This window comes from Trachemys scripta, chromosome 4, assembly GCF_013100865.1.
Source record: "Trachemys scripta elegans isolate TJP31775 chromosome 4, CAS_Tse_1.0, whole genome shotgun sequence".
Lineage (NCBI taxonomy): Eukaryota > Metazoa > Chordata > Testudines > Emydidae > Trachemys > Trachemys scripta.
In genome coordinates this window covers 115,329,741-115,353,481 of record NC_048301.1, presented here as the reverse complement: position 1 = coordinate 115,353,481, position 23,741 = coordinate 115,329,741, and the positions used below count along the sequence as shown (strand labels likewise).

Genomic DNA, 23,741 nt, shown 5'->3' with positions numbered 1-23,741 from the left:
TCTGTGTCTTCTTCCCTACCCGAGCTGCTGCCACCCACCCCTTCTGAATCGGTTATCGGATGCAGCGTTAACAGCACGGGTCACAACTTCCGTATGAGTCACACACACACAAACCCTCCCTTTCCCGCTCGCCTTGGACAGTGGGGAGGGGGAGGAGAGAAAGATCTTCTCTTCCCCCCTACCCTGCCCTAGGAACAGCAGCTCAGCCGGGCAAATGACACCGCATTCCACCCTGCCGCCCGCGTCCGAGCTTGAAAAAACAAGTTTTGTTGTTTAAAAACAAAGCAGGTGCCCTCACTAAACGTTGCATTGGAGGGACAGCTGCTGTGTTCAGGAAATAAGGCAGGAAACCTGAGCAAGGAAAGCTAAAGTAAAGGTAATGTGCTCGCTCTCTCTCTCTTTTATTTGTGTGTGTGTGTGTATATATATATATATATATATATAATCATTTAACATATAGTAGCTCCTAATGTTTGTTTATACTGTACTCTTTTTCATTGATCTGGAAGGTGGAATTGTTTCAACTGATTTAGCAACATTTTATCATTTAAAATAAAGCTAATCTAATAATTATTATAATGGTTATTGTTAATTGTTGCAGACATTTTGCTTCTATGCCCTCTGTCTCTACTGCAGAGTCCCAGGCCCTACTTTTAGTAAAATAGTTACTATTTGTCCCATTCTGCCCCTTCAAAATGATCATGATTTCTGAAAAGATTGATTTATTATGAAAGGTTAAAAAACATGCACATGTGTAGTTTGGCTAAACAAAGACCAAGGCCCCGATTCTGCAGAAACCTTACACACATGCTGAACTTTACTACCATGAGTAGTTCCCCTGATTTCAAGGGACTGCTCACAGAACTAAAGTTAAGCACATGTGTAAATGTTTGCAGAACCAGAACCAGAGGGAGGAGCACAAAGACCAGCTTCTATACATTTTTGGTGGGTGTGGGCATCAAAGAGAGAATGGTACTGGGTGTGGAATTAAAACTAATGGGATGAGTTCCTCATGAGTTAAACAGAAAAATGCAAGATGGAAAAACAGGATGTAAATTACAAATAGTGAGGTCTAAATGCCCTAGTCCCATGGGAAGTGGTGGAAGCTCCATCACACTGGCCTGGACAAAGAGCTGGAGAATACGCTGTAGGGAACAATCCTGCAATGGCCCAAAGGGGGTGGATTAGATGAGCCACCTTTTCCATCTTTAAATCTACAACTGTATAGAATTTATTTTAGGGTGTTTTTTGAGGGTGGTGGGATTGGGGGGCGGTTGGCGCTTCTTGAGAGCTGTGTTCCTCTCTGTCTTCCTAAATGGCCCTATTAGTAGCTCTCATACTTCAGGGTGCACATCATGGTGGATGGTCAGTAGGCACCCTTCAACTTTATTGTGGTAATGCCATAGAATTGGTGCACACCCTGCAATGAGGTCTGGATGGAGCCCCACTGAAGTCGGGGGTGGGGGCTTGCAGGGGACTCATCGCAGGATCGTGGCCTTACTGTGTAATTTTACACTACCAATATTTAGTGCAGAATTAACATCTAGCTATAGAAAATATAAACATACATAAACTTATGGAATTGTACTCAATAATGTATTATATTATTTATTAACTATGTCTCTCAGGACCATATATCAACACAAGGCTTTACAAACAACCTTAAACACATGCCTAGCCCCAAAGAATCTGAGTATTATCTGCATATAAATACACATCTAATTATTTAATATCATTGTAAAATACATTGGTTTCCTGGATGATACAAGCTTTGGCCTATAGATGCCTTTTATCTGTCCTCAAGACAGGAGTTTTTATAGTGCGTTCGGTATATCCTCCCATCTTCTCCAATTACAGAGCTATACAGACGTCTCAGTATTCTAGATTCTTTATTGAACCAACAAAGCAAAATCCCAGTGCTTTTAATTGAGGAACTTCTTCATGCCACCTTAAAGGGCAGCTCCACCTTAACCCAGCCTGGATGGTGCTTGTCTGTCTATTGTGCATCTCTTTTACTCCACAGGGTCATTTCTGGGATTTTGCTGTGTGATAACAGAAATCAGGATAGGGGGTGGAGGAGGAGGGCAGCAGGGAGCTGTAGTTATCTCTTCTGTGTTAATCTTCCAGCTGGGAAAGGGAGGGAGGTTTCCGAAGTGCGTTGGTGGGAGGGCATTTATTAAACATTGGAAAGCAGAGAGAGGAGGAAGAGGATTAAAGGGCGAGAGAAAGAGAGGGAGTTAGTGCCTGATTTTACAGGGGTCATCCATCTGCTCTACCTTTTGGATGTAACAGTGAGCTATTTCACTTGCTTTTCTCTCTCTGTTCCTCCCCTCTCCCTCCCAGTTGTCTGTGTATCAAGGTCCCGGTGCATCCGTAATTATCCGGGTAATTATCCGGCAACGCTGCAAGGCCGCCCACCCCACCCCATATCATTCCAATCCATATCCAAGCTGCTAGGGCAATGGAGCTCAAGAATGTGGTAGAGACTGTGGAAAGCGGGGAACAAGATGCTATCCTCAAGGTGCTGCAGATCTACAACCAGGAGGTGAGTGTTGTGTTTGTGCTTGGCCTGAGCCAGTCCTCAGCTTTCCCTGTTTACGTGTCCGGGAGCAGGTTGGCTGGAGAAGCCATGCTGTGGGATTTCTGTGCCACCCAGCTGTCCCCGTCTGTCTCCTCTACCTACATCTGTCTGTGCATCGCTTCAATAAAACTGCCATTAAGCTGCTTAGCGGGTAAATCTTTTGTTTGTAGCTTCAGTGGTTCCTGCATGTTTTGACAGTGACTGTTCCTAAGCATCTAGTAAACATCTCCCCTTCCTGCTTCACTTATGTACTGGAAATAAAGCACTCAGGCTGGATTTTTAGCATCAAGGGTGCAAGGGAAACATGGCAGGGAAACGAATTTCCATGCAGGGGCTAAATAGTGAGCGATAGAAAGGAGGAGCCCTTTATGGTAAAGGAAGGTTTGGAGGTAACATATGAGGCCTAAGGAGGAAGCTATGGATGGAGCAGAATTATTATGGCTCACAATTAAAGATAATTAAGGAAGCACTTTGACAGTAGAGATTTGCCACATATGCTTCATCTGAAAGTTGACGATAAGAGGAATCAAAAATAGGACGTGAAAAGAACAAACTGCTGGAATGAGTGATTGCTGCTACCAGCTTGGAAATGTTTCAAAACATTACATGAATAGGCTCACATGACGTTTTCAGCCCAGGAACCAATACGCAAGTGCAGGTGAAATTCACTTCAAAGGAGTCACCTTGGGAATGAATTTGGCCCATCAGATCCTACATGACTCATTCTGCATCACGCGGAAGTAGGTGGAAAGTGAGCAGAGAAAGCTGCAAATATTGTTGCACAAGTGTCATTTTCCAGGAAAAAATTGTGCGTGCTACATCTGTTCCAACCGGGCAATTTTAATCCAGTGGAAGTCTCAATTAAGAAACAGTAGAACCCCATAAAAGTGACGTACAGCAAAAATAACACAAACCGTGGCAGATGAAATATAAGAGGAATTAAGACGCTAAGAGGAAATTTGAAGAGCATATAGCTAAACATAGCAGAACAAACACCAAGTCATTTTTTGAGAATATATCGGAAGCCGGGGAGAGAGTTAGCAAGTCGGCTAGACTGTCAGGGAGCAATAAAGGAGGATAAGACATTGCAGAGAAGCTAAGACAATGTCTTTGTGTCAGTCTTCACCACAAAAGATGATGGGAGATCCCTGCCCCAGATATATTCTTTTCAACAAATGGGCATGAAAGGAAGTTAACATTAGGGTGCCTGAAGAATTCATGTCAGGCTGTTTAATAAAGATCTGGAAGACATTGTGAACAGTGGAGGAAGTCAAATTTGCAGATGACAGACAATTATGTAAGTCTCTCAAGACTTCAAAAGAATGTCAGGAATTCCTGAGGGACCCTACAACAGACCGGATCGCCAAAGCCCATTGAAGTAAATGGCAAGACTATCACTGACTTCAGTGGGTGCTGGATCAGATGCCAATAGGCAATTGAGCAACACGGGGGCAATAATAATTCACTGTGGACTGGTGCAAAGTGATGTACATTGGAAAGAACAATTTGAACTATTAATACATGTTGATAGGTTCTAAATCACTCTGGAAAAAATCCTAGGCCCTGTTTGTAGGCAGCACAATAAAAACATCTGGGCAATACACAATATTGGTCAAAAAAGATGTTGGGGAGTATTAAGAATGTGATGGAGATTAATAACAAAAATATGATAATACTGTTATGTACACTGATGACATCCTCGCCTTAAGCAGTGGATCAAATTCTCTGTTGGTGTAAATTGGGATAGTTCCATTAACTGCAATGGAGCTGTGCCAGTTTATCCCGGCAGAGAATTCAGGGCCTATTATAATCTGTATTGGTTACTGCATTGCCAAAGGATACAACAGAAATGGCAAAGGTCCAGAGAAGGATGACAAAAGTGATTAGGAGCATGGAAGTGGTTCCGTATGAAGAGAGGACAGAACTACACCTCTACCCTGATGTAACGCGACCTGATATAACATGAGTTTGGATATAATGCGGTAAAGCAGTGCTCCGGGGGGGCGGGGCTGCACATTCCGGTGGATCAAAGCAAGTTCGATATAACGCGGTTTCACCTAGACCGCGGTAAGATTTTTTGGCTCCCGAGGACAGCATTATATCGAGGTGGAGGTGTATTTGGTTTGGAAAGGGGACGTGAGAGAGGTCCTGTATATAAAATAATGAGTGCTATAGGACAGATCACTCAGGAGCACATCCTTACCTTTTCTTGTCATAAAGGCCCAAGGGGTGAAATTCTCTGGCCTGTTTTATGCAGAAGGTCAGACTAGATGATCATAATAATCTCTTCTGGCCTTAAAATCTATGACTCTCTGATCCAGTGAAATTAAAAGGTAATACCTTTAAAACTGGTAAAAGGAAATGCTTTTTACACACACATTGCATAATTAACCTGTGGAACTCATTGCCACAAGATATAATTCAGACAAGTAGCTGAGGAGGGTACAAGGATTGGACATTTACATACCTAACAAGGATATCTGTAGTTACATTAGATAGGATAAAACATTTATAAAAGTCTTTAAACCCTCTTCTGTTGGGACATAAATCATAACTTCCCCCATGGAAATGTTAGTTTATAATTGTCCATTTTACCCTTTCCTCTGAAGCATCTATCCTTGGCCACTGTTGGAAGCAGGAGCTTCCGGAGCACTGGTCTGATCCAGTATGGCAAAGGTGATGGGGAACGAGAGAAGGCTACGCCCACCCTCCACCCCTTGCCCATTAGCACAGGGTGCAACCACAGTTCGGTGCTGTAGTGTTTTCCTTTAGCTGCTTCAGCAACCCCTGCCTGATTTGAATAGGATAATATGCTTTGAGACCTTGGAGTTACATAGACTGGGCTCATCTTGGTATCTGGCTCAAACCTTTGAATGATGCGTCATGTCGAGGTATGAAAATTGTTTAGTTCTTTAAAAGATTGGATTTGAAATGCCATGCTTTGGATGTTCAAGAGGGATTCCTCTAATCCGTCTGCCATGGTGAGCAATGGGCCAAACCCTCTGATCCTTCCTTAGTTATTCCTTCCTTACTCGCTTAACACTCCTATTGATTTCAGCAGAACTTTGCTGGAAAATGACTGAGTAAAATCTGAATAAGACCCTTAGATTGGCTGTGTATTATTGAGAGACTACGTGAAAGGTACCAACGGGGTGAAAGTAACTTAAGACTTACCAGTATGCCAGAGTCCTGAGAGGGGGCGTGGCCTCAACCGGAAGAGGCGTGGCCTTTCACGATTTAACGGTCCTGATGCTCCAGCTGTGGCTGGGAGCCCCAGGGCCTTTAATTCACCCCAGAGCTACCAGCTGCAGAGGCTAAAATGACTTACCCGTAGTTTGAAAATCAAGTCTATATACATATCTGGACAACAAGCAAAAAGAATAAATCAGAATTTATGGACATTATTACTATTCCTTATTATCATGCATCGCCATATCTTTACGTGGTCCTTTACAGACAATTAGAAGAAGACCCGATTCTCCGCTCCTGCTTCATCCCCTCTGTGCCACTCCTGGAGTGCAAAGGGACCACAGAGTTGTGCTAACAGGATAGCTGAGGATTCCCTTTGCATAGGGGAATCCTTGGGTGGCAGAAAGTTAGCCTAGGCGGCTTACCACATCACGTGTTCCTGGGACCACCTTCTGGGTGCAGTGGGTGTGCCGGGGGGAGGAGGCATGGCAATCTTTGACTGACTGAACTGGCTTTAGAGCAGCTCTGGAGCTGCTCTAATTTGCACTGGAGACCAAAACAGTCCCCTTCTGCCTCCAGGAGTAGAGGCAGAGGTGGAAAGCCACCTGTGTCATTCCCCCCATTTCATAACACCTAAGGATCTGGCCCAGTGCCCCAGCTTCAAAGAGATGAAACGTAAACACATGGCTTCCTTGCACGGTTTATAAGAGTGAGCTGAGAAGAAAGGAATGTCTTGACTTAGTTTTGAGTAGTGTAGAGGACTTGACAGGAGCCATAGAGGTGGGGAAACATCAAAGCAACAGTGCCAGTAATTCTAGGTAGTATGTAAATGAAGTTAACCTGATTGTGAGGGAATATAGGGACAATGAATTTCACAGAGCCAGATGTGGAAGAGAGTGTAAAGTTGGGGTTAGTTGATAAGGTTGAAGCAATGGAGGAGCAAGACACAACTTGAATGTGATGGNATGGGCCAAACCCTCTGATCCTTCCTTAGTTATTCCTTCCTTACTCGCTTAACACTCCTATTGATTTCAGCAGAACTTTGCTGGAAAATGACTGAGTAAAATCTGAATAAGACCCTTAGATTGGCTGTGTATTATTGAGAGACTACGTGAAAGGTACCAACGGGGTGAAAGTAACTTAAGACTTACCAGTATGCCAGAGTCCTGAGAGGGGGCGTGGCCTCAACCGGAAGAGGCGTGGCCTTTCACGATTTAACGGTCCTGATGCTCCAGCTGTGGCTGGGAGCCCCAGGGCCTTTAAATCACCCCAGAGCTACCAGTTGCAGAGGCTAAAATGACTTACCCGTAGTTTGAAAATCAAGTCTATATACATATCTGGACAACAAGCAAAAAGAATAAATCAGAATTTATGGACATTATTACTATTCCTTATTATCATGCATCGCCATATCTTTACGTGGTCCTTTACAGACAATTAAAAGAAGACCCGATTCTCCGCTCCTGCTTCATCCCCTCTGTGCCACTCCTGGAGTGCAAAGGGACCACAGAGTTGTGCTAACAGGATAGCTGAGGATTCCCTTTGCATAGGGGAATCCTTGGGTGGCAGAAAGTTAGCCTAGGCAGCTTACCGCATCACGTGTTCCTGGGACCACCTTCTGGGTGCAGTGGGTGTGCCGGGGGGAGGAGGCATGGCAATCTTGGACTGACTGAACTGGCTTTAGAGCAGCTCTGGAGCTGCTCTAATTTGCACTGGAGACCAAAACAGTCCCCTTCTGCCTCCAGGAGTAGAGGCAGAGGTGGAAAGCCACCTGTGTCATTCCCCCCATTTCATAACACCTAAGGATCCGGCCCAGTGCCCCAGCTTCAAAGAGATGAAACGTAAACACATGGCTTCCTTGCACGGTTTATAAGAGTGAGCTGAGAAGAAAGGAATGTCTTGACTTAGTTTTGAGTAGTGTAGAGGACTTGACAGGAGCCATAGAGGTGGGGAAACATCAAAGCAACAGTGCCAGTAATTCTAGGTAGTATGTAAATGAAGTTAACCTGATTGTGAGGGAATGTAGGGACAATGAATTTCACAGAGCCAGATGTGGAAGAGAGTGTAAAGTTGGGGTTAGTTGATAAGGTTGAAGCAATGGAGGAGCAAGACACAACTTGAATGTGATGGAAACGATCCTGATGGAGAATAAAATGGACAAATTCTGTGTGCCTGCCACTCAAAAGTAAAAAAAAAAAAAAAAAAGTCCAGTTTGTTCAGGGAAGGAACAGAATCATCCGGGGTAAGGAGGAGGCACTTTTAAGCTATAAAATAGGGTCAGGAGAGGAATGGAAAGGTTATAGAATGAAATTAGCTGCTTCAATGCTGACTAACGTACCTGGTTAAAATGCACCTCCAGTGATGCTGCAGATGCTGTAGCAGGTATGCCACCAATGAAATTCTGATCTATTGCCAGCTTAGCACTTGAAACAATGCTGCTGCATTCAGCTGCCATACAGAAGTGGTACCAGAGTTCAACAGTGAAGGGGTTAATCGTGCATTAAAATTGCCATGAAAACCGAAACCAGAGGGATGAAAAGCAGAGGCAAGATAAAACACGCATGTTTTCAGAGTGAAGGATGAGAGGCAGATGAAGGAGACTGTGGGGCTTCAGGGATGGCTCTTGTGTTCCAGAAGAATAGGGAGTTCCCTAAATCATAGCATTGAGAGCCAAGAGCAAGACACAGACCTATACGCTTTATTGAGTGTATCTGAATTGCCTGGGATCCAAGGGGAGAAAATGACACGCTGAAGGGATGGGTCAGTGATCTTAAGTAATCCATTTTGAAGTCCCTAGACATCACCCAGCCTCCTCCCACTTTCGTGCAGTGTGCTGATTGTTTGCCTGGCAGTCTTTTACCCAGCTGTGATGCTGTATATTTTGTTTAGACTGTGGGATGAAGGATACATATAAAATTATATTGAAAATCAAGATCATGTCCGGAATAGCTAATCAAGAATTAGAAGAACTGAAAGCTGAGCAAACCAAAGGGTGGGGACAGGATCAATATAAGGCTAACGAAGGAAGTGAGAGAGGGCAATTTATGCGTCTATATTTTAAACCTTTTGAAAACAAAGGGGCTGGATAGAAGCTAGTATAACAGCTCTATTAAGGAATCCAGAGCAAATCGAGGAAACTATAGGACGTGGCAGTGGAGGAGATAATGGAAATATCACCAAGGAGAGAGAGTAGGGCCAAGACCTAGAATATTTAAGATGCAACAGGGTGTGTAAATTCCGAAGTGACTGGTGCCCACCTTAGGTGCCTTGTTAAGACCAGAGCCTTCACCTAGCTGCCAAGCAGCCTTCTGTATTAGGTGTGGGATGTATCTCTTGCCTTCCTAGTTTGGGGAGGTGGTCCTTCCCAGCTTACATCTTTTTAAAAATTGTAGAAATAGAATCTTTCTCTTCAAAGAAAGATGTGCAAAATAGAAGCCTGCTTAGCTTCTGGCGTGTTTTACAGCCAGTCCACGTGCATCAATGGGTCCTACAGAGCTGGATAAAGAGCAGAGTAAGGCTAGGTCTAAACTAGTCTTCAGCTGGCATAGCTACATTGGCCAGGCATGTGAAGAGGTTTGATCCCTGACTGACATAGCAGAAGCCCCTCATGTAGATGCAGCTATGCCAACAAAACTGCATTTTTACTGGTGTTTTTCTCATGGGGAGTGTTTTTACAGTGTACAAAGTGCAGCTTTGCCAGTATAAATTGTGTCCACACTAGCAGCACTTTGCCAGTGTAGTGTGCTGACATTCCTATACTGGTAAAGCACTTCTAGTGCAGCCAAAGTCTTAATGCCCATGTCACTTACAATGTTAAAAATACCTTTTTAGACAGATCTCAGACATTTCTGATCCAGCGTGAAGCGGCCTCGTGCAGAGGGAAGGTGCTGTACAGTCTGGGTGTGGTCTTTGTTCAGGGTTGCAAATAAGGTAACTTATCAAAGTCCTGGGCTAGTTGCTTGCTTGGATATTGAAAGCATGGAGCAGTCCTTGTCAGCTGAAGCCCTTTGGATGGAGGGAACTGGGCTACAGAGTAGCAGAAGCTTTGCTGTTATACTAAGAAACTGGAGGATGTGGTGGATCCCGAGAATCTCTTGGATACTGGCAAATTCCTAAACTTGCTTATTGAAAACACGAACCAACTGAGAGGCCAAGGAGGAGAAGAACTAGCACTAGTGCTAAGCACTTCCTGATTATGACTATAGATATTAGCACTGACACACCGTGATGGAAGAAGCAAGAAGAAACTCAGGCATAAGTGGTGGAAAATATGTTCTGATACAGCCAGCTTCTAGTACCAACTTCTGCCACTGCTATGAGGGAGATAGAGAGCCTGGCTATGGAGGTAGCAAAGCAAAGCCCCGTAGAATTTTTCTAGACTGCAAACTCAGATGGCCACCACTCAACCCGAGAACACAGCACCTCTCCCTGCAAGGAATTATCCTCTTAGTTCACTGAGACAATCACTCACATCCGGGATGGCCTCATAGGCCACAGAATAAAGAGCCAGAAGCAGCTTATTCTCATAAGAAATAACATTTCTCTACTTCAATCAAGGCACTAGACACTCAACACACCCACTCACACAAGCAAATAAAAAACAATGACTCAAGCTGCGTTTCACCCGGGCCTGGAAAGAAGAAAAGGAGAGAGAGAGTTTGTTGTTGTTGTTTCTATATTTAAGTGCTTGGGAAGTGCTCAGAAACAACCACACAGCAGTGGGAGACATATAGGTATCACAATGGACTTTAGAAAAGAATGGATTTATTGGCAACGCTGGACACAAGCCTCTCCTACATGACAGCTCTCATCCCTACTCATCTGTTCTTTTCATAACTCTTCATGTTGTTTTATAAAGTCATGGATTTTAAGGCCAGAAGGAACCATTGTGATCATCTGCCTGACCTCCTGTGTAACACAGACCACAGAATTTCACACAGTGATTCCTGCATCAAATTTAACAACGTGTGGAAATGTTTGTACCCAATACAAGTCAGAATCCCATGCTGTAGGTTAGCCAGCTAAATGGGGAGCTGCAGGTTCCACGAGGATCAAGCCCAGGACCTTGTAAAGCAGACATGATACAGGAACCACCTGCATATACAGATTGCTAAGGGATCTTAAAACTCCACAGAGAACAAAAGAGAAATTCATTTTTGAGGTGTCATCCTAAAAAGGTATTTACCTTTCAGTAACCTAAAAGAAGGAACATGCAGTGAAGGGATGAAACTTGTTAATGGTACAAAACTAGAGCACCTGTAGAAGATCGGGGGATGATCAGTACAAATATGCCTGTCAATAAATCTCAGAATGGCTTGGACAGACAAGGAGCGAGATCAGGGCAATGGAGAGAAATGTGAAATAATGAGGCTTAGATTTAAGAAGAAGGATGTCACACAAAACCGTGGAAGGAATGGCAGGAAAATGGAGTGGAAGGAGGGTTAATGGGATGGATGGCAGGAAGCAGAAGGAGGACGGATGACATGGAGCAGAGAAGTGTCTGAAGAACAGTCTGGGTGTGTAAGTGGTCATTTAAAATGTAATGCAAACTCCAGGAAGCAGGGGTCTGATCCAAAGTGCATTGAAGTCAGTGGGAGTCTTTCCATTTACTTCAGCAGCTTTTGGATCAGACCCTAATTGCAACCATATATAAAGGACTTGTAATGGTATAATCCAGTTCATGTGACTCCTGCTCCCCCCTGTTGCTTTTGTTAATTTGGCTGGAAACATGCCTTGTGGAGTGCCTGCGGGTTGGCTCTTTGAACATATATAACCCTGGGTAACAGTTTTGCAACAGAGTGCTAGCAGAATTGTCTCCTAGGCATATAAGTATCTTGTCTCTTTCAGTCGCTCCTACGTGATGCTTCAGAGGAAGGTGAAACTCTCCATAATGAGTCTAGTCAACTGTGCTATACCGTGGGGGGAAATGATTTTCTGAACTTTGCAAGCAATCCTGATTTCTCTGTTAACTTTTTGCCTGGTTCAGTGACTTCAGATACTTGTGTTCTACTTGTTGATGTAAATATCTTAAACCCTTTTAATAACTTCTGATAAACATTGCCATACTGATTTCCTGCAGCAGTGAGTTCCATGAATTGGCTCTTCTCTGCAAGAAGAATGATTTCCTTTTTCATTGCTGCCTTTCAGTTCAATGACTGGCCCGTAGCTCTCATATTATGTGTCTGGCTGGGTAGAAGCAGCCCAATGGCTGTCCCTGAACCATTCCTTGTATCCTGTAGAGCAAATTTATTTTCTCATTTTGGTTTTTGCCTCTTGAGACTAGTAATTTCTAGTTTGTTTTCACAGAAGTCTCAGTGTTTCACCTTTGAAGATGAAGAGCGGGAGGAGAGGAAGGTATGTCCTTTGTTTCTTACTATGGCCATCCAGAGGTACCTGAATGCAGAGCAGTGAATGCCAAAGGGCTTGGTGAGAGATGGCAAATCCCAGAGAGAAGCTAGTGCTCTCTCATTGGGACTAGGTCACTGATGGAGGAGCATTGAGTTAGAACAGTGGTCCCCTGCGTCAGTTTGTCAGCAGTGTCCATTTCTGATCCGGGGCAGGTTCTACATAGCACGATGCCACGTCTGTTGTCCCTCTCCTTCTTCCCCAGGGCCACGCAAGTTATTCCTCAGTGCTTTTTCAAAAGACGTCTTTTATGGTTTTTGATAATTAGTGTGAAAAAGCTATTGCCTCAATCTCTTATTTCAGACATTGGAATAGAAAATCACTCTCTGTCTGTCTCCTCTGTCACATTGCCTGCACTCTCTCTACTTTGGATTTGGATACACACCCTACCACACTCCTGCCACTACCCCTACAGGTAGACAAATGCCCACCATGTGCATGCATGTACACACGGCCACACAAACGTCACCTAAATAGACATACCATACAGGAAAACGCTTGCCACCTGTACTGACACACAAACCAAAGTCATGCCGCCTTTAACTCCGCCGCAGTCAATGAAATTATGCCAGAGTTGAATGTGGCCTTCAGAATGTAATATACACAGAGGCACACACCTGCCACCACCCAGGTAGCCAGAAAAATACTCTCCACCTGCATAGACCCTTTATCTACAGTGGAGAAATGTATTGTGGTACAAAATGATTGTACCTCCTCAGTCAATGGAAATGTCTTTTGTGTCTACACACAAGTGTTCCATAGATAGAGGGTGAGAAATATGCCAAATACCCTTGGATTTTGTAGCAGTAAGCAACGATGAATCCTATGGCAAAGAGCTTTTAAAAGGAGCAATCTGATTAACCAGAGACGACCCCTTACATGCATCACCCTGCCTTACAAAAGGACAAAACAGTATTAGGACCCAATGGAGACTCCAGCTACCTGCAAGAGAGCAGCTACGCCATTAGAGAGGCCCAACTTCCCTCTGTGGAGTTTTGATGCTACACTATTTGTCAGGGAAGGGGGGGTGTTTTTACACTAAATGGTTTTTATAGCCTTAAAAATATACAATATAAAAAAACTCCAGTGCTTCAAGAACTTCATCAAAAGTTGGGTGGCAGAAGGATCCTGACTTTGAAACTCTTATCTTGCAACAAAGCATGAAGTGATCATATATCCATTATTCTTCATAAAGGCTATCTCTGCAAGGCCCCCTCCTCATTTAGTTCACTTTGGATCATCCCCAGAAAGGCTTAAGATTTACTGCAAAACCCCACTGATTCCTGCCCCATAGATCCACAGTCTCCAAAATTCACTCACATGGCAGATGACTGTCTCACCTTCACCTCTCATCACAGATTGAATGGCAGCGAGCGAGCTGTAGTAAGGTCTTCTCTTACTGTGGCATCATTACTTATGCAACATATGCAGAACATTTATACTAGTGTCATATGAAGTGTTACACATTAAAACAAAACTATGCAGGGTTGTACCTTTGCTCTTCTTGCTGTTTTGTTTTCTTACTCGCTGATCTGCAAGATGTCAACAATTCACAATGGGACAGATCCTCAGCTGGTGTAAATCAGTATTGATGAAGCTATCCCAGTTTACCCAGCAGGGAGTCTGGGCCAATGAGTCTCCTAGTCATTGGTGAGAATTAGTGACATTCTACGATATCTAAACCTTCTGAGATATTTTCTCTTCTCCCCACCCTCTTCTCAGCCCAGCTAGATCCTCCATCCTTCCCTTAACCTTGTATTAACCTTCCCTCAGTTCCTTCAGCCTGCTCTCCCATCCACAGTATCACCTGCTCTCTGACCTTGAGACTCCCATTACATCACCCCCTCCACCTCCAATTTTGTACTCCTTTCCATGCATTATTTCTAGATGTGGGTCAGAACCCACACTCTGGAGCCAAATGCCCTTGAGCTTTGGAAAGTTCACGTCTTGATCTGAACTTTATGGTAGGCCCATCTCTAGATACTGCTTATCTGTTTCAGCGTGGTGCATTACACAGTGCCCACTTGTGAGAACAGCTGTTGAAATGTCAGAACTAAGGCATTGTTTGCCCTGTCTTCATTTTTCCCTTCCAACTCCCCAGAAAATGGCCCAGCTACTGATCAAGTTCTTGGAGAGAGAGCTCCAGCCCTCCTGCCAAGTCACATGTTTGGAAAGCATCCGCATCCTGTCCCGGGACAAAGGCTGTCTTGACCCCTTTACCACTGGGGAAGGCCTGCAAACCTTGGCCAGACACGCTGGCATTGATTACTCAGAGGAGCTCATTCGGGAAGTCCCAGACCTAGATGTGATCCTGGAGGCCCTCAAATGCCTCTGCAACATCGTCTTCAGCAGTCCCCGGGCACAAGAGCTGACGGCTGAGGCCCGGCTCGTGGTGGGTCTTACGGAGCGCATCAAACTCTACAATGAGAAGAACCTCCCCCATGAGGTCAAGTTTTTTGACCTGCGTCTTCTGTTCCTGCTGACAGCACTGAGGGTGGACATCCGGCAGCAGCTGGCCCAGGAGCTCAGGGGCATCAGCCTGATGACAGACACCCTGGAGCTGACACTAGGGGTGAAATGGCTGGACCCCCATGAAGTAGCCACTGAGGGGAGCCCTCCCCTGCCCCTGCCACGCCAGGAGACAGAGCGTGCCATGGAGATCCTTAAGGTGCTCTTCAACATCACATTTGACTCCAGCAAGAGGGAGGTAGATGAGGTAAGTTTCCCAGAAGTCACTGCCCATGCCTTGGTTTGATTGTGGTTTTCCACCTCCACTTAGCAATTCTTCCCTGTTGCATCTGATGTTGGTGCAGCCTCCAGTCTGTGGACTCACAGTTACATACACACATGTAGGAACAGAAACAGCCCATGGGGCCTTCACTTCTAGAACAGTTTGATGACAACTCTGCTGTCTCTGCCCTATAGACTGTTAACACTTAACAAATTATAGCACTTTAAAAACTTACTTTTTGTAATCTTTCTTATGACTAAAAATAATTTTTGTGCTGGAAGAGGGCAAAACACTCATGTAACTCGCCCTTGAAATGGCCAAGTCCTGGCCCTTTTCCGCCTTCTATATTAGCTAATGGGTGTGATGGAGGTTGCCGATGGCTAACTCTTGGGAATGTCTGTGGCCTCTGCTGGTCCCTGGATTAACCATGTAGTGTGATAGAGGACTTGGGAGGGATATGGAGCAAGATAAAGGACAAGCAAGTGTATGAGTGGGGCAGGAAGCTGAAAGAGAGTTTTGGGGACATTGCCATGATTTGTATCTTACTCCACTTTACCAAGATTTGGTTGTTCTTGGTATCAATGTACAGAAGTGTTCTGTTCCCAAAACAGCAGTAGAGCGGCAGAACGGCAAACAGACTCTGGGATTTCAGGGACTGCAGAAATGTGCTTCCCTTTCATAATCAGGTTTCTTGTTTTCTGTTTTGGGGCCAGGAAGATGCTGCTCTGTACCGACGCCTGGGCGCTCTCCTGCGTCACTGCCTGATGATTTCAGCTGATGGAGAGGACCGGACAGAAGAATTTCATAGGTGAAGATCATTATCCTGGCATAAGACTTGAACCCATATAACCTTCTTACCCAGAGGAGAAGGTGCTACTATCTAAGCCATCCTGACACTAAGGATCAGATTCTGATACCCTGACTCATGCTGAATGGTACCTTTCTCTACAAGTACACCTCTAGCTCGATATAACGCTGTCCTCGGGAGCCAAAAAATCTTACCGCGTTATAGGTGAAATCGCGTTACATCGAACTTGCTTTGATCCACCGGAGTGCGCAGCCCCGCTCCCCCGGAGCACTGCTTTACCGTGTTATATCCGAATTCATGTTATATCGGGTTGCGTTATATCGAGGTAGAGGTGTAGTCCTGCTGAAGGGAATGGGACAACTTGTCAGAGCAAGAATTGCTCACCAACTTGAAAAAGGTCTTCACAATCTGGCCTTAAATATCTAACCATATCCTGAGTCATGTTGTGCAACTGACATTGACAATTGTCATTAGAGAGAGAGCTGAGACCTCCCAAAATCAGGTCATGTTTGACCTTTGTGTGCACACCCTTTGATTAGTTTGGTTGTAGAAGAGTCCACTTGCAGGTCCCAGCAAATGATAGTTTTTGATCTTACCCTCCGGTGCGTCATATTGCTAGAATTTAGAAATTAACTTACTCCTTGGAGAGTAAAAGAATCTGCATTAACATAGAGCCTTGGCTGTCTCTTTGTTCCTCCTCTCCCTGTATGTTCAGCCACACAGTTAACCTCTTGGGCAACCTCCCACTCATGTGTCTGGATGTCCTGTTGACCCCGAAGGTGCGGCCAGGCTCGCTTGAGTACATGGGCGTCAACATGGATGCAGTCAGTGTCCTGCTGGATTTCTTAGAGCGACGACTTGACAGGGTAGGTAGAGGAGATGCTGTTCAGAGTTTTTCATTGCACCATCTTTCCATGCAGTACCTTCTCTTCTCACTGTAGGGCAGATTTGGCCCTCCATCCCTGACAAGCAGAGCTACTTTTTCCATTTAAAAAACCCCAGAACACCTCACGAGGAGACCACAGGAATGTCAGCAAGTGATGTCTGGTTTGGAATTCACCAGAGTAGTTTGTAGCTATACCTTTAATAGAAGTGGCAGATATTTTCCTGACAGAGGCAAAAAATTATGGTTGGTGTTTGACTAGGTTCACTGGTTGACTGGACAGTAGGGTGATTAACTTGTTGATTAAAAAGTAATAGATTTATTGGCTGTTTGCATGGCAAGATTCGTTGGATGGGAGTTGGTTGACTGACTGATCAGGGTGCTGAACCGCTGATTGAATTGGAAACCCTAGAACTGGTTAGTTACTGGTTGTGTTGGTCAGCTGTTTGGATATGACAGTGTGAGTTTCTGTACAGTAGGCAGTTGATTGATTGGTTAGCTGTTTCTTTCCCGTGACTAACTCAGCAGATCTGAGGACTGATTGTCACCAATCTCACTTTGAGGTGGAGGACTGGTGGAGTTTTTGTGGGCTTCATTAAGGCAGATCGTTGGGATTAACACCCAGTCCCTCCCCCCCCCCCCCCCCCTCAAATTCCTGGATTTACTACTCCAGCAGCTTAATCTGAGTTTTCCCTGAAGCCAAAAATAAAATTGTTTTTAAGTTCTCAGTTCATTTTTGACAGAAAGGTGTTATATGAAGCAAATCTGTTAAAAACGTCACCGACTCAGCAGAGCATTGGGTGTGGTCTTCAATCTCTAGAAATACTTTGAGAGCTTTTCTGAGCGTGGCTGCATGACTTCCCAGCTCTCTCTGCTGTCACTCCTGTGTTCCAGTGTGCTTCTGGCAGCCCCTTGCCATATAGCAAATGCAGAAAAGCTGCCAGCTCTGAGCACTGACACAGTGGGAAAGCTGCCGTGGCACAGAACTGGAATCCTCAGTCCTCATTTCTTTCCACGCAGGCCTGCGCTTTTGGGATCTGTCTCTGCTAGGAACTGGACAATGAGAACTACATTAGCTTGTGATGACCTGTTGTTGTTTCTTCTGGGCTCTTTCACAGGGTCACAAACTGAAGGAGACCCTGACCCCTGTGCTGAACCTGTTGACAGAGAGTGCCCGTGTCCATCGCCAAACGAGGAAGTTCCTCAAAGCTAAGGTACCATGTTGGTGTAGGGAGAATCCAAATGATACTCATTCCTGATTCCTCTGAGGTGAGAGAAGAATAATACAAACTTTATGGATACCACCAGCCTCCAAACAGATACCCCTCTCTCTCCGTATATAGATTCTGCTATCCAAGGCTATGAGCCCCACAATACCTGCAACGTTTGCCTACACGCTTGCCGCACTCCCAATAGTTTATTCATTTATTTAATCTGTAAATTGCATTGTGGCACAAAGGTATTCTGGAAATCCCAGTGCTGTTCCAGCTTCATCCCTCTTGCTGTGGCTTTGCAGGTGCTGCCTCCGCTGCGGGACGTGAAAAATCGCCCCGAGGTGGGGAACTTGCTGCGGAACAAGCTTGTGCGCCTGATGACTCACATTGACACCGACGTGAAGCACTGCGCAGCCGAGTTCCTCTTTGTGCTCTGCAAGGAGAGCGGTGAGTAACGAAAATGTCACAGGACGGATGAGATCCTCTGGGATCTTAGTGCCAGGGAGGCAGGGCATGGAATCCAATTTCTGGTCAAAGCCAATTAGAGTTTACACCACATCAGACCTTCCGAGGCTAGAGGACACACCTTGCCACCTCTCAGACACACTTTCCAGACATTCGGTGCTTGGGGCAGGTAGTACAGGAGTGCACTGTGGGAAGGCGGAGTTGCCAGTGGTCAGTGAAACACTCTGCAAGGAGACAGCTTCTTCGCACCTCACAGACACACTGGGCATTCAGACCTACTGTCAACAGATGCAGCTCCACTGACCCATTGTTCAGCCCTCCCAGTGTGGGGAGTCAGATGATAAATCTGGTTTTGTTTGCTTTACCCTCCGCTCTGCTGTCAAAAAGTCCAGGGGAAGAATTGGTATTAGGGGATTTTGTCTGGGGGAGGAGGACCCGGAGCTGAACTTGCTGCTTGAGCACTCAGGAGCAGTGTATTGACTATCAATGCCACAGTCTGCATTTCCACCTGCCTCTTCCACATGAGGATTTATTCAGTGGCTGTCCATGCTGGCTGGTGCCTCTTGTTTAAAACTGGTCACTTTCTCTGTCACTCCAGCCTGTCCCCAGGAGGGCTGGTGGGCAGCACAAGGATGTGCTGACTCTCGTGTCTCTCTCCCCGTCAGTGTCGCGATTTGTAAAGTACACAGGATATGGCAATGCAGCTGGGCTCCTGGCAGCACGAGGCCTCATGGCAGGAGGGCGGGCAGAGGGAGAGTATTCTGAAGATGAAGACACGGACACAGAGGAATACAAGGAAGCTAAGCCCAAGTAAGGACCCCTTTCCCTACACCACCTCTTCCCACAGTCCCTCTGTCCCTCATGCTCACAAATCCTTTCTGCATGCCCGGCTTGTGCTCACGAGCTCCCTTTCCCATCCTGTCCCTATGCTTTCACCTACCCCATTACCCATTTTTCTCACCCTATTCCTTTCTGCTCTTCCCCATCCTCTCCCTGCATCCCCCTGCCCAGGGCTTCACCCACTCTCTCCTCCTCACTACTCACTTCATTTGATGGCATTTCATCCAAAAATTACCTACTTCCGACTCCAGTGCCTCACCCACCTTGGGAATGGCTCCCTTTGCATGACAGCTGCTAGTGTGCCCGTATCCACTCACTGGCAGTAGGGCACGTCATCTACAGTGGAACAGATTCCCTTATTGCACCACTCCGGAGGGGCATGGAGATGGGGTAGCGTGTATAATGAGGGTTGGGTTAGAGCTCTGGTCAGACCCACCTCCAGCTGCTGGGTCCCTGTCTGCAGCCAAAGTGAATGTGTTCCTCTCTCTCCTCAGCAGTGCTTAGCTGTGATGGGGTGGATAGAGGGGACTCTCCAGTCCTACTGAGCTCTGATTGAACCTAGGATTGGCCATGTCAAATCAGGCCATTAGTCCACCAATTCTGGAATCACATGGACCACATGTATGTGGAAGAGGAGGGAGGTGAGGTCTCTACAGATGGAGGCCTCTGGAAGAAAGTGACGAGGAGAGGGTGTATTCCCACTCTGGTGGCCAGAGAAGGACGGGAGGGCTTTGCAGGACTTTCCTACCGAAGGAGAGTGGGGGATGATGCAGTGGAGCATGGGCAAGTGTCAGGAGCACCTGGCTCTCCTCTGTGATACCACCAGCACTAGTATCCCAAGGAGAGAAGAGAGCATGTGCTCTGTGGCCAGCTCTGCTCTCATGCTATTGTAAACTCATAGACGCAGGCTGCTTTTCAATTAACCTGTTTCTCTCTTCTGTCTCTTTTTCTCTCTCTACCTCCTATTCCCATTATTGCATTCAGCATTAACCCAGTGACAGGCCGTGTGGAGGAGAAGCTCCCCAACCCCATGGAAGGGATGACTGAGGAGCAGAAGGAATATGAAGCCATGAAGCTGGTTAACATGTTTGACAAGCTGTCCAGGTATCAGAAGAGAGAACGGAGCGTGCGCGGTTGTGGTTTGGGGATGCAGTGGGAATGCACTAGAAGAAAAAGTCCTGGCTAATATAGGTCAGACACTGATATTGGGGAGACCCAGGTTTGTCATAGAGTCATGACTATGGCAGGTCAGTGCAGTAGGATAGTCTTAATGGGAACACAACTACGTATATGCCTTGAGGAGGAGGGGAATCCCAACTCCATGCAGTGAGTGTTTGGTAGCAGTCCAGGGCCCTGGAAGGTCATAGGGGATGGACTTGGGGTGATTGCTGGGAAGATTTAACACATGAATAAATTAACAGAGCTGGATTCTGTTACCCCAGCAAAAGGAGTTCAGGGGCCTTAGCCAAACCTCACTGAGACAGCAACAGACTAAGGAACTACCACATAATGTGTTCTCCACCTCCCAGTGAATCAGGAGTTGTCACCTCACCAGAGTTCAGCCTCTGAGTTCTCTAGCAGATGGTGGCATTGCCCCTGGGTGGCTGCTGGTAGGAAGTAGCATTTCAGCCACAGATGGCAGCCAGTGGCACCAATTCTCCTTCCCCACAGGAGAGCCTTCTCTAGTAGGCGCTCATCCATCATTAAGGGGCACTGCAGACAGGGGTCCGGGATCTACCTAGAGAGTTCAGAAGGCACCGAGATGGGAAGGAAAAGGGCAGCTCATTTAATGCTGATAGCACATGTGTGTCAGAGAGAGAGAAACTCATCCTGGTGCCAGTCCTAACATTACACTACAGTGGTTCAGCTAGTACTCCCTACCTCTGCCCAGTGCTACTCCGGACGGTGCCAGAAATGCCCAGGAGATTCTAGAACCCAACCAGTGTAGCAGGAGCTTAGAGTGGCGGCTCCTGGGATCTCCAATGCTAATTCCAACATGACTGGGGTTCTGGGCCCCTAGTACACCCTGCCCCAGGGGCTGCACTCATCGGGTTGCTTGAGAAAAGGCATCAATCCATTCCTTGGACTTGATTTGCTGGGCTGTGGGATTCTCTCTGCTGCCTTTTGGAGCTTTGCAAGTGGAAGTATAGAGCTGGATATTCAGAGGTGGGGAGCTCAGTGTGAGTTGTGGATGCCCAGAACTTCTGAAAATCAGCCCCTCGTTCTTTTCACAGGTTTATTCCTTCCTTGGGTGCATGGGAATGTTGTTGCTGGAACCAGGCCTGTTTCTTTAACTAGGGGGCCTCTACTGCGCTGGTATCCCACAAAGCATTCTCCCTGGCTGCCATCTAGAGGTGCCCACAGGTCCCTCAGAGTGCTCAGCGATGTGAGCGTTCCCCAGTCTCCCAGTTCTGTAGCCCCTCCAGAAACATTATGTGCTTTCTCCTGGGAACTCCCTTTGCCAAACTAACTCTGCTCTTTCCCTCCATATTGCAGACAGCAAGTCATCCAGCCAATGGGGATGACTCCAGGGGGCAATCTCACCTCTCTGGAGAACGCTGTGCATGAGCTGGCAGAGGAGAGGTCATCGTCTGACTCTGACTTGGGGTTGGACTGATTCACACCTCTCAAACCCCCCTCCAAGGACTGTGGGCTCTCCACTCTCCCTCCAGAACTGGTGCTGCATCCAGAGGATAGTACTGAGTGAGGACTTTCCCAGTGGGATCTGAATCAGGACTGGAGTCCACTGCCCAGACAGATAACAACCACTTCCTCTCTGGTCCCATAACCACCTCTCCTTTCCCAAAGAGCTCGCCACAGCTTGGTTTCATCTTGGTCTCTTTCCCTCCGTGTCCCTGAGGATCTCACACTCCAACCCAAGCCCAGGATTGTCCAGTAGGACTTTTATAAAGAAACATTGGGAAGGGGGAGGAGGGAATATCTTCTTACACCAACTGGGTCCAGTAGCATGTGGAGCATTGTGTGCGCTGACTTCTGTGTAGGCACATCACTGTGTGCGCATCTGAGTGTTTTTATGGGGTGTGGGTGTGTTTATAGTATGTGAGGCACTTGTGCAGCGTGCATACATTTGTAAGGGCACACAAGGGTATGCCTATGTCAGAGAACATTTGTGGGAATTTGGGAACATGAGATGTGTGTGAATGTGTATGTATAAGTGGAGTATATGCCTGGGACATACGTGTAATGATTAAAAGAGTGTGGGCATTACATGTTTGCATACTGATGGTATGTACTTGTATGGGTGAGCCTGGGTATATTGGGTGTATGCAATTGTATATGTACAGATGGGCACGTCAACGTGTAATATTTAGGTATACATATAGATAATATTTGTGGGCGTGTGAGGGGTGTATACATGAGTGGCTGTGGAGCGTACAGGTGGGAATGTGGGTGTAATTTTTAAGCACATCTGCCTGTCGGGACTCATGTTAGGATACATGTGCTGTGTGGGGAGCACATGTGGGGGTATGAGAATATAGCTCTTGTGAGAAACTTTCAGCACTCACACTGACTGCAGGACTGACATTTGCAGGTGACTGTTTGCCAGCAATGCTTTGATTTGTAGTCTATAGCACTGTGCAGTGTTCCTGTTTCCACTACCCTCAGTTTTCTGGACTAACTTCTCCCATTCTGCTTTCTGAACGAAAGGCAGAGACCCTTGTGTAGTTTCCTGCTGAATCATCTGCTTCAGCTCCCACAAATCCCCAGCTCTTTGCACTCCCAGGCTGGTATCAAATCCCCTCCTGCACTCTGGTGTAGACTTTTCTGTTTAAAGAAGAGAAACTATCTTCCAATTTGTCTCCTGTACCAAGAGTTTCAGAACATATTAGCACAAATAGAAAGAATTACACTAGAATAAAGGAAACCTTCTGACAGACGAGTGCGTGTCAATGATTCATCTGAGTGGTGTCACAACTCTAAGCAAATTAGAAAATGGCCAGTGTTTCTGGGGGTCCGTCATATAGCCATGATCATTCCAAACATTAGTTTTATTCCCAAATAATAGGCTATATTAAGAGACAGTTAAGGCTGAAACTATCTCTAGTTTAAAAAAAAAACAAATATATCACTGAATGTTTAATTTGAAACATCTAAGCACCTGAGATTCAGGAAATTCTAAGTTAGGATTCTACTAACACCCTTAACTCTGCCCCCCATCCCTCGCCACATGTACTGTAGCTATAGGAGCATAAGTATTCCAATTACTTTTTAAATGGTTGTAATTTATTAAAAATAAGTAATACAGTCCATGTATGTTAGTTCCCTTTTCTGCTCTGTGTAGAATATCTAAGGGCATATACCGAATTGCAGAATGAGGTTTTCAGCTAGTGTTTGTGGAGTGGACAAACTGGGCAAAATGGTTACCTGCTTGTATGTAGATAGTGGGGTTTCTGACCCATATTGAATGAGAGAGTAGGTTAAGCATAGCGGTGTTTCTCTCCTGTACAGAGAGGATGGACAGGAAGTGTTGGGCCTTGTGGCTTATCGCTGAACAGGTTGTGGTCCAGGAAATCAAGGTAGTGTTGGAGCCCTGGCGGGCAGAAGTGCAGCTGTGGAGGGCGGTTGGGGGGGACTGGAGAATTGGGGATTTTTCCTAAAAATGT

At 45.9% G+C, this 23,741-nt stretch overlaps 1 protein-coding gene across 3 annotated transcripts; it reads left to right on the top strand.

Annotated features, from left to right (window-relative positions):
* The first annotated feature begins 90 nt into the window (after positions 1 to 90).
* Positions 91 to 23,014, top strand: RIC8A (RIC8 guanine nucleotide exchange factor A). Of its 3 annotated transcripts, none has more exons than XM_034770501.1 (11): positions 91 to 376; positions 2,344 to 2,545; positions 12,077 to 12,124; positions 14,277 to 14,891; positions 15,614 to 15,714; positions 16,430 to 16,580; positions 17,716 to 17,811; positions 18,114 to 18,258; positions 18,942 to 19,086; positions 20,101 to 20,220; positions 21,613 to 23,014. In XM_034770501.1, exons 2-11 carry the CDS (start codon positions 2,462 to 2,464, stop codon positions 21,731 to 21,733), a joined length of 1,626 nt encoding a protein of 541 aa, XP_034626392.1. In that variant the 5' UTR covers positions 91 to 376; positions 2,344 to 2,461; the 3' UTR covers positions 21,734 to 23,014. The 3 variants fall into 3 exon arrangements, with proteins under 3 accessions (XP_034626392.1, XP_034626393.1, XP_034626394.1); XM_034770502.1 differs by having other exon boundaries at positions 94 to 376; positions 15,620 to 15,714; XM_034770503.1 differs by lacking the exon at positions 91 to 376 and having other exon boundaries at positions 1,942 to 2,545; positions 12,064 to 12,124.
* The last annotated feature ends 727 nt before the right edge of the window (positions 23,015 to 23,741 follow it).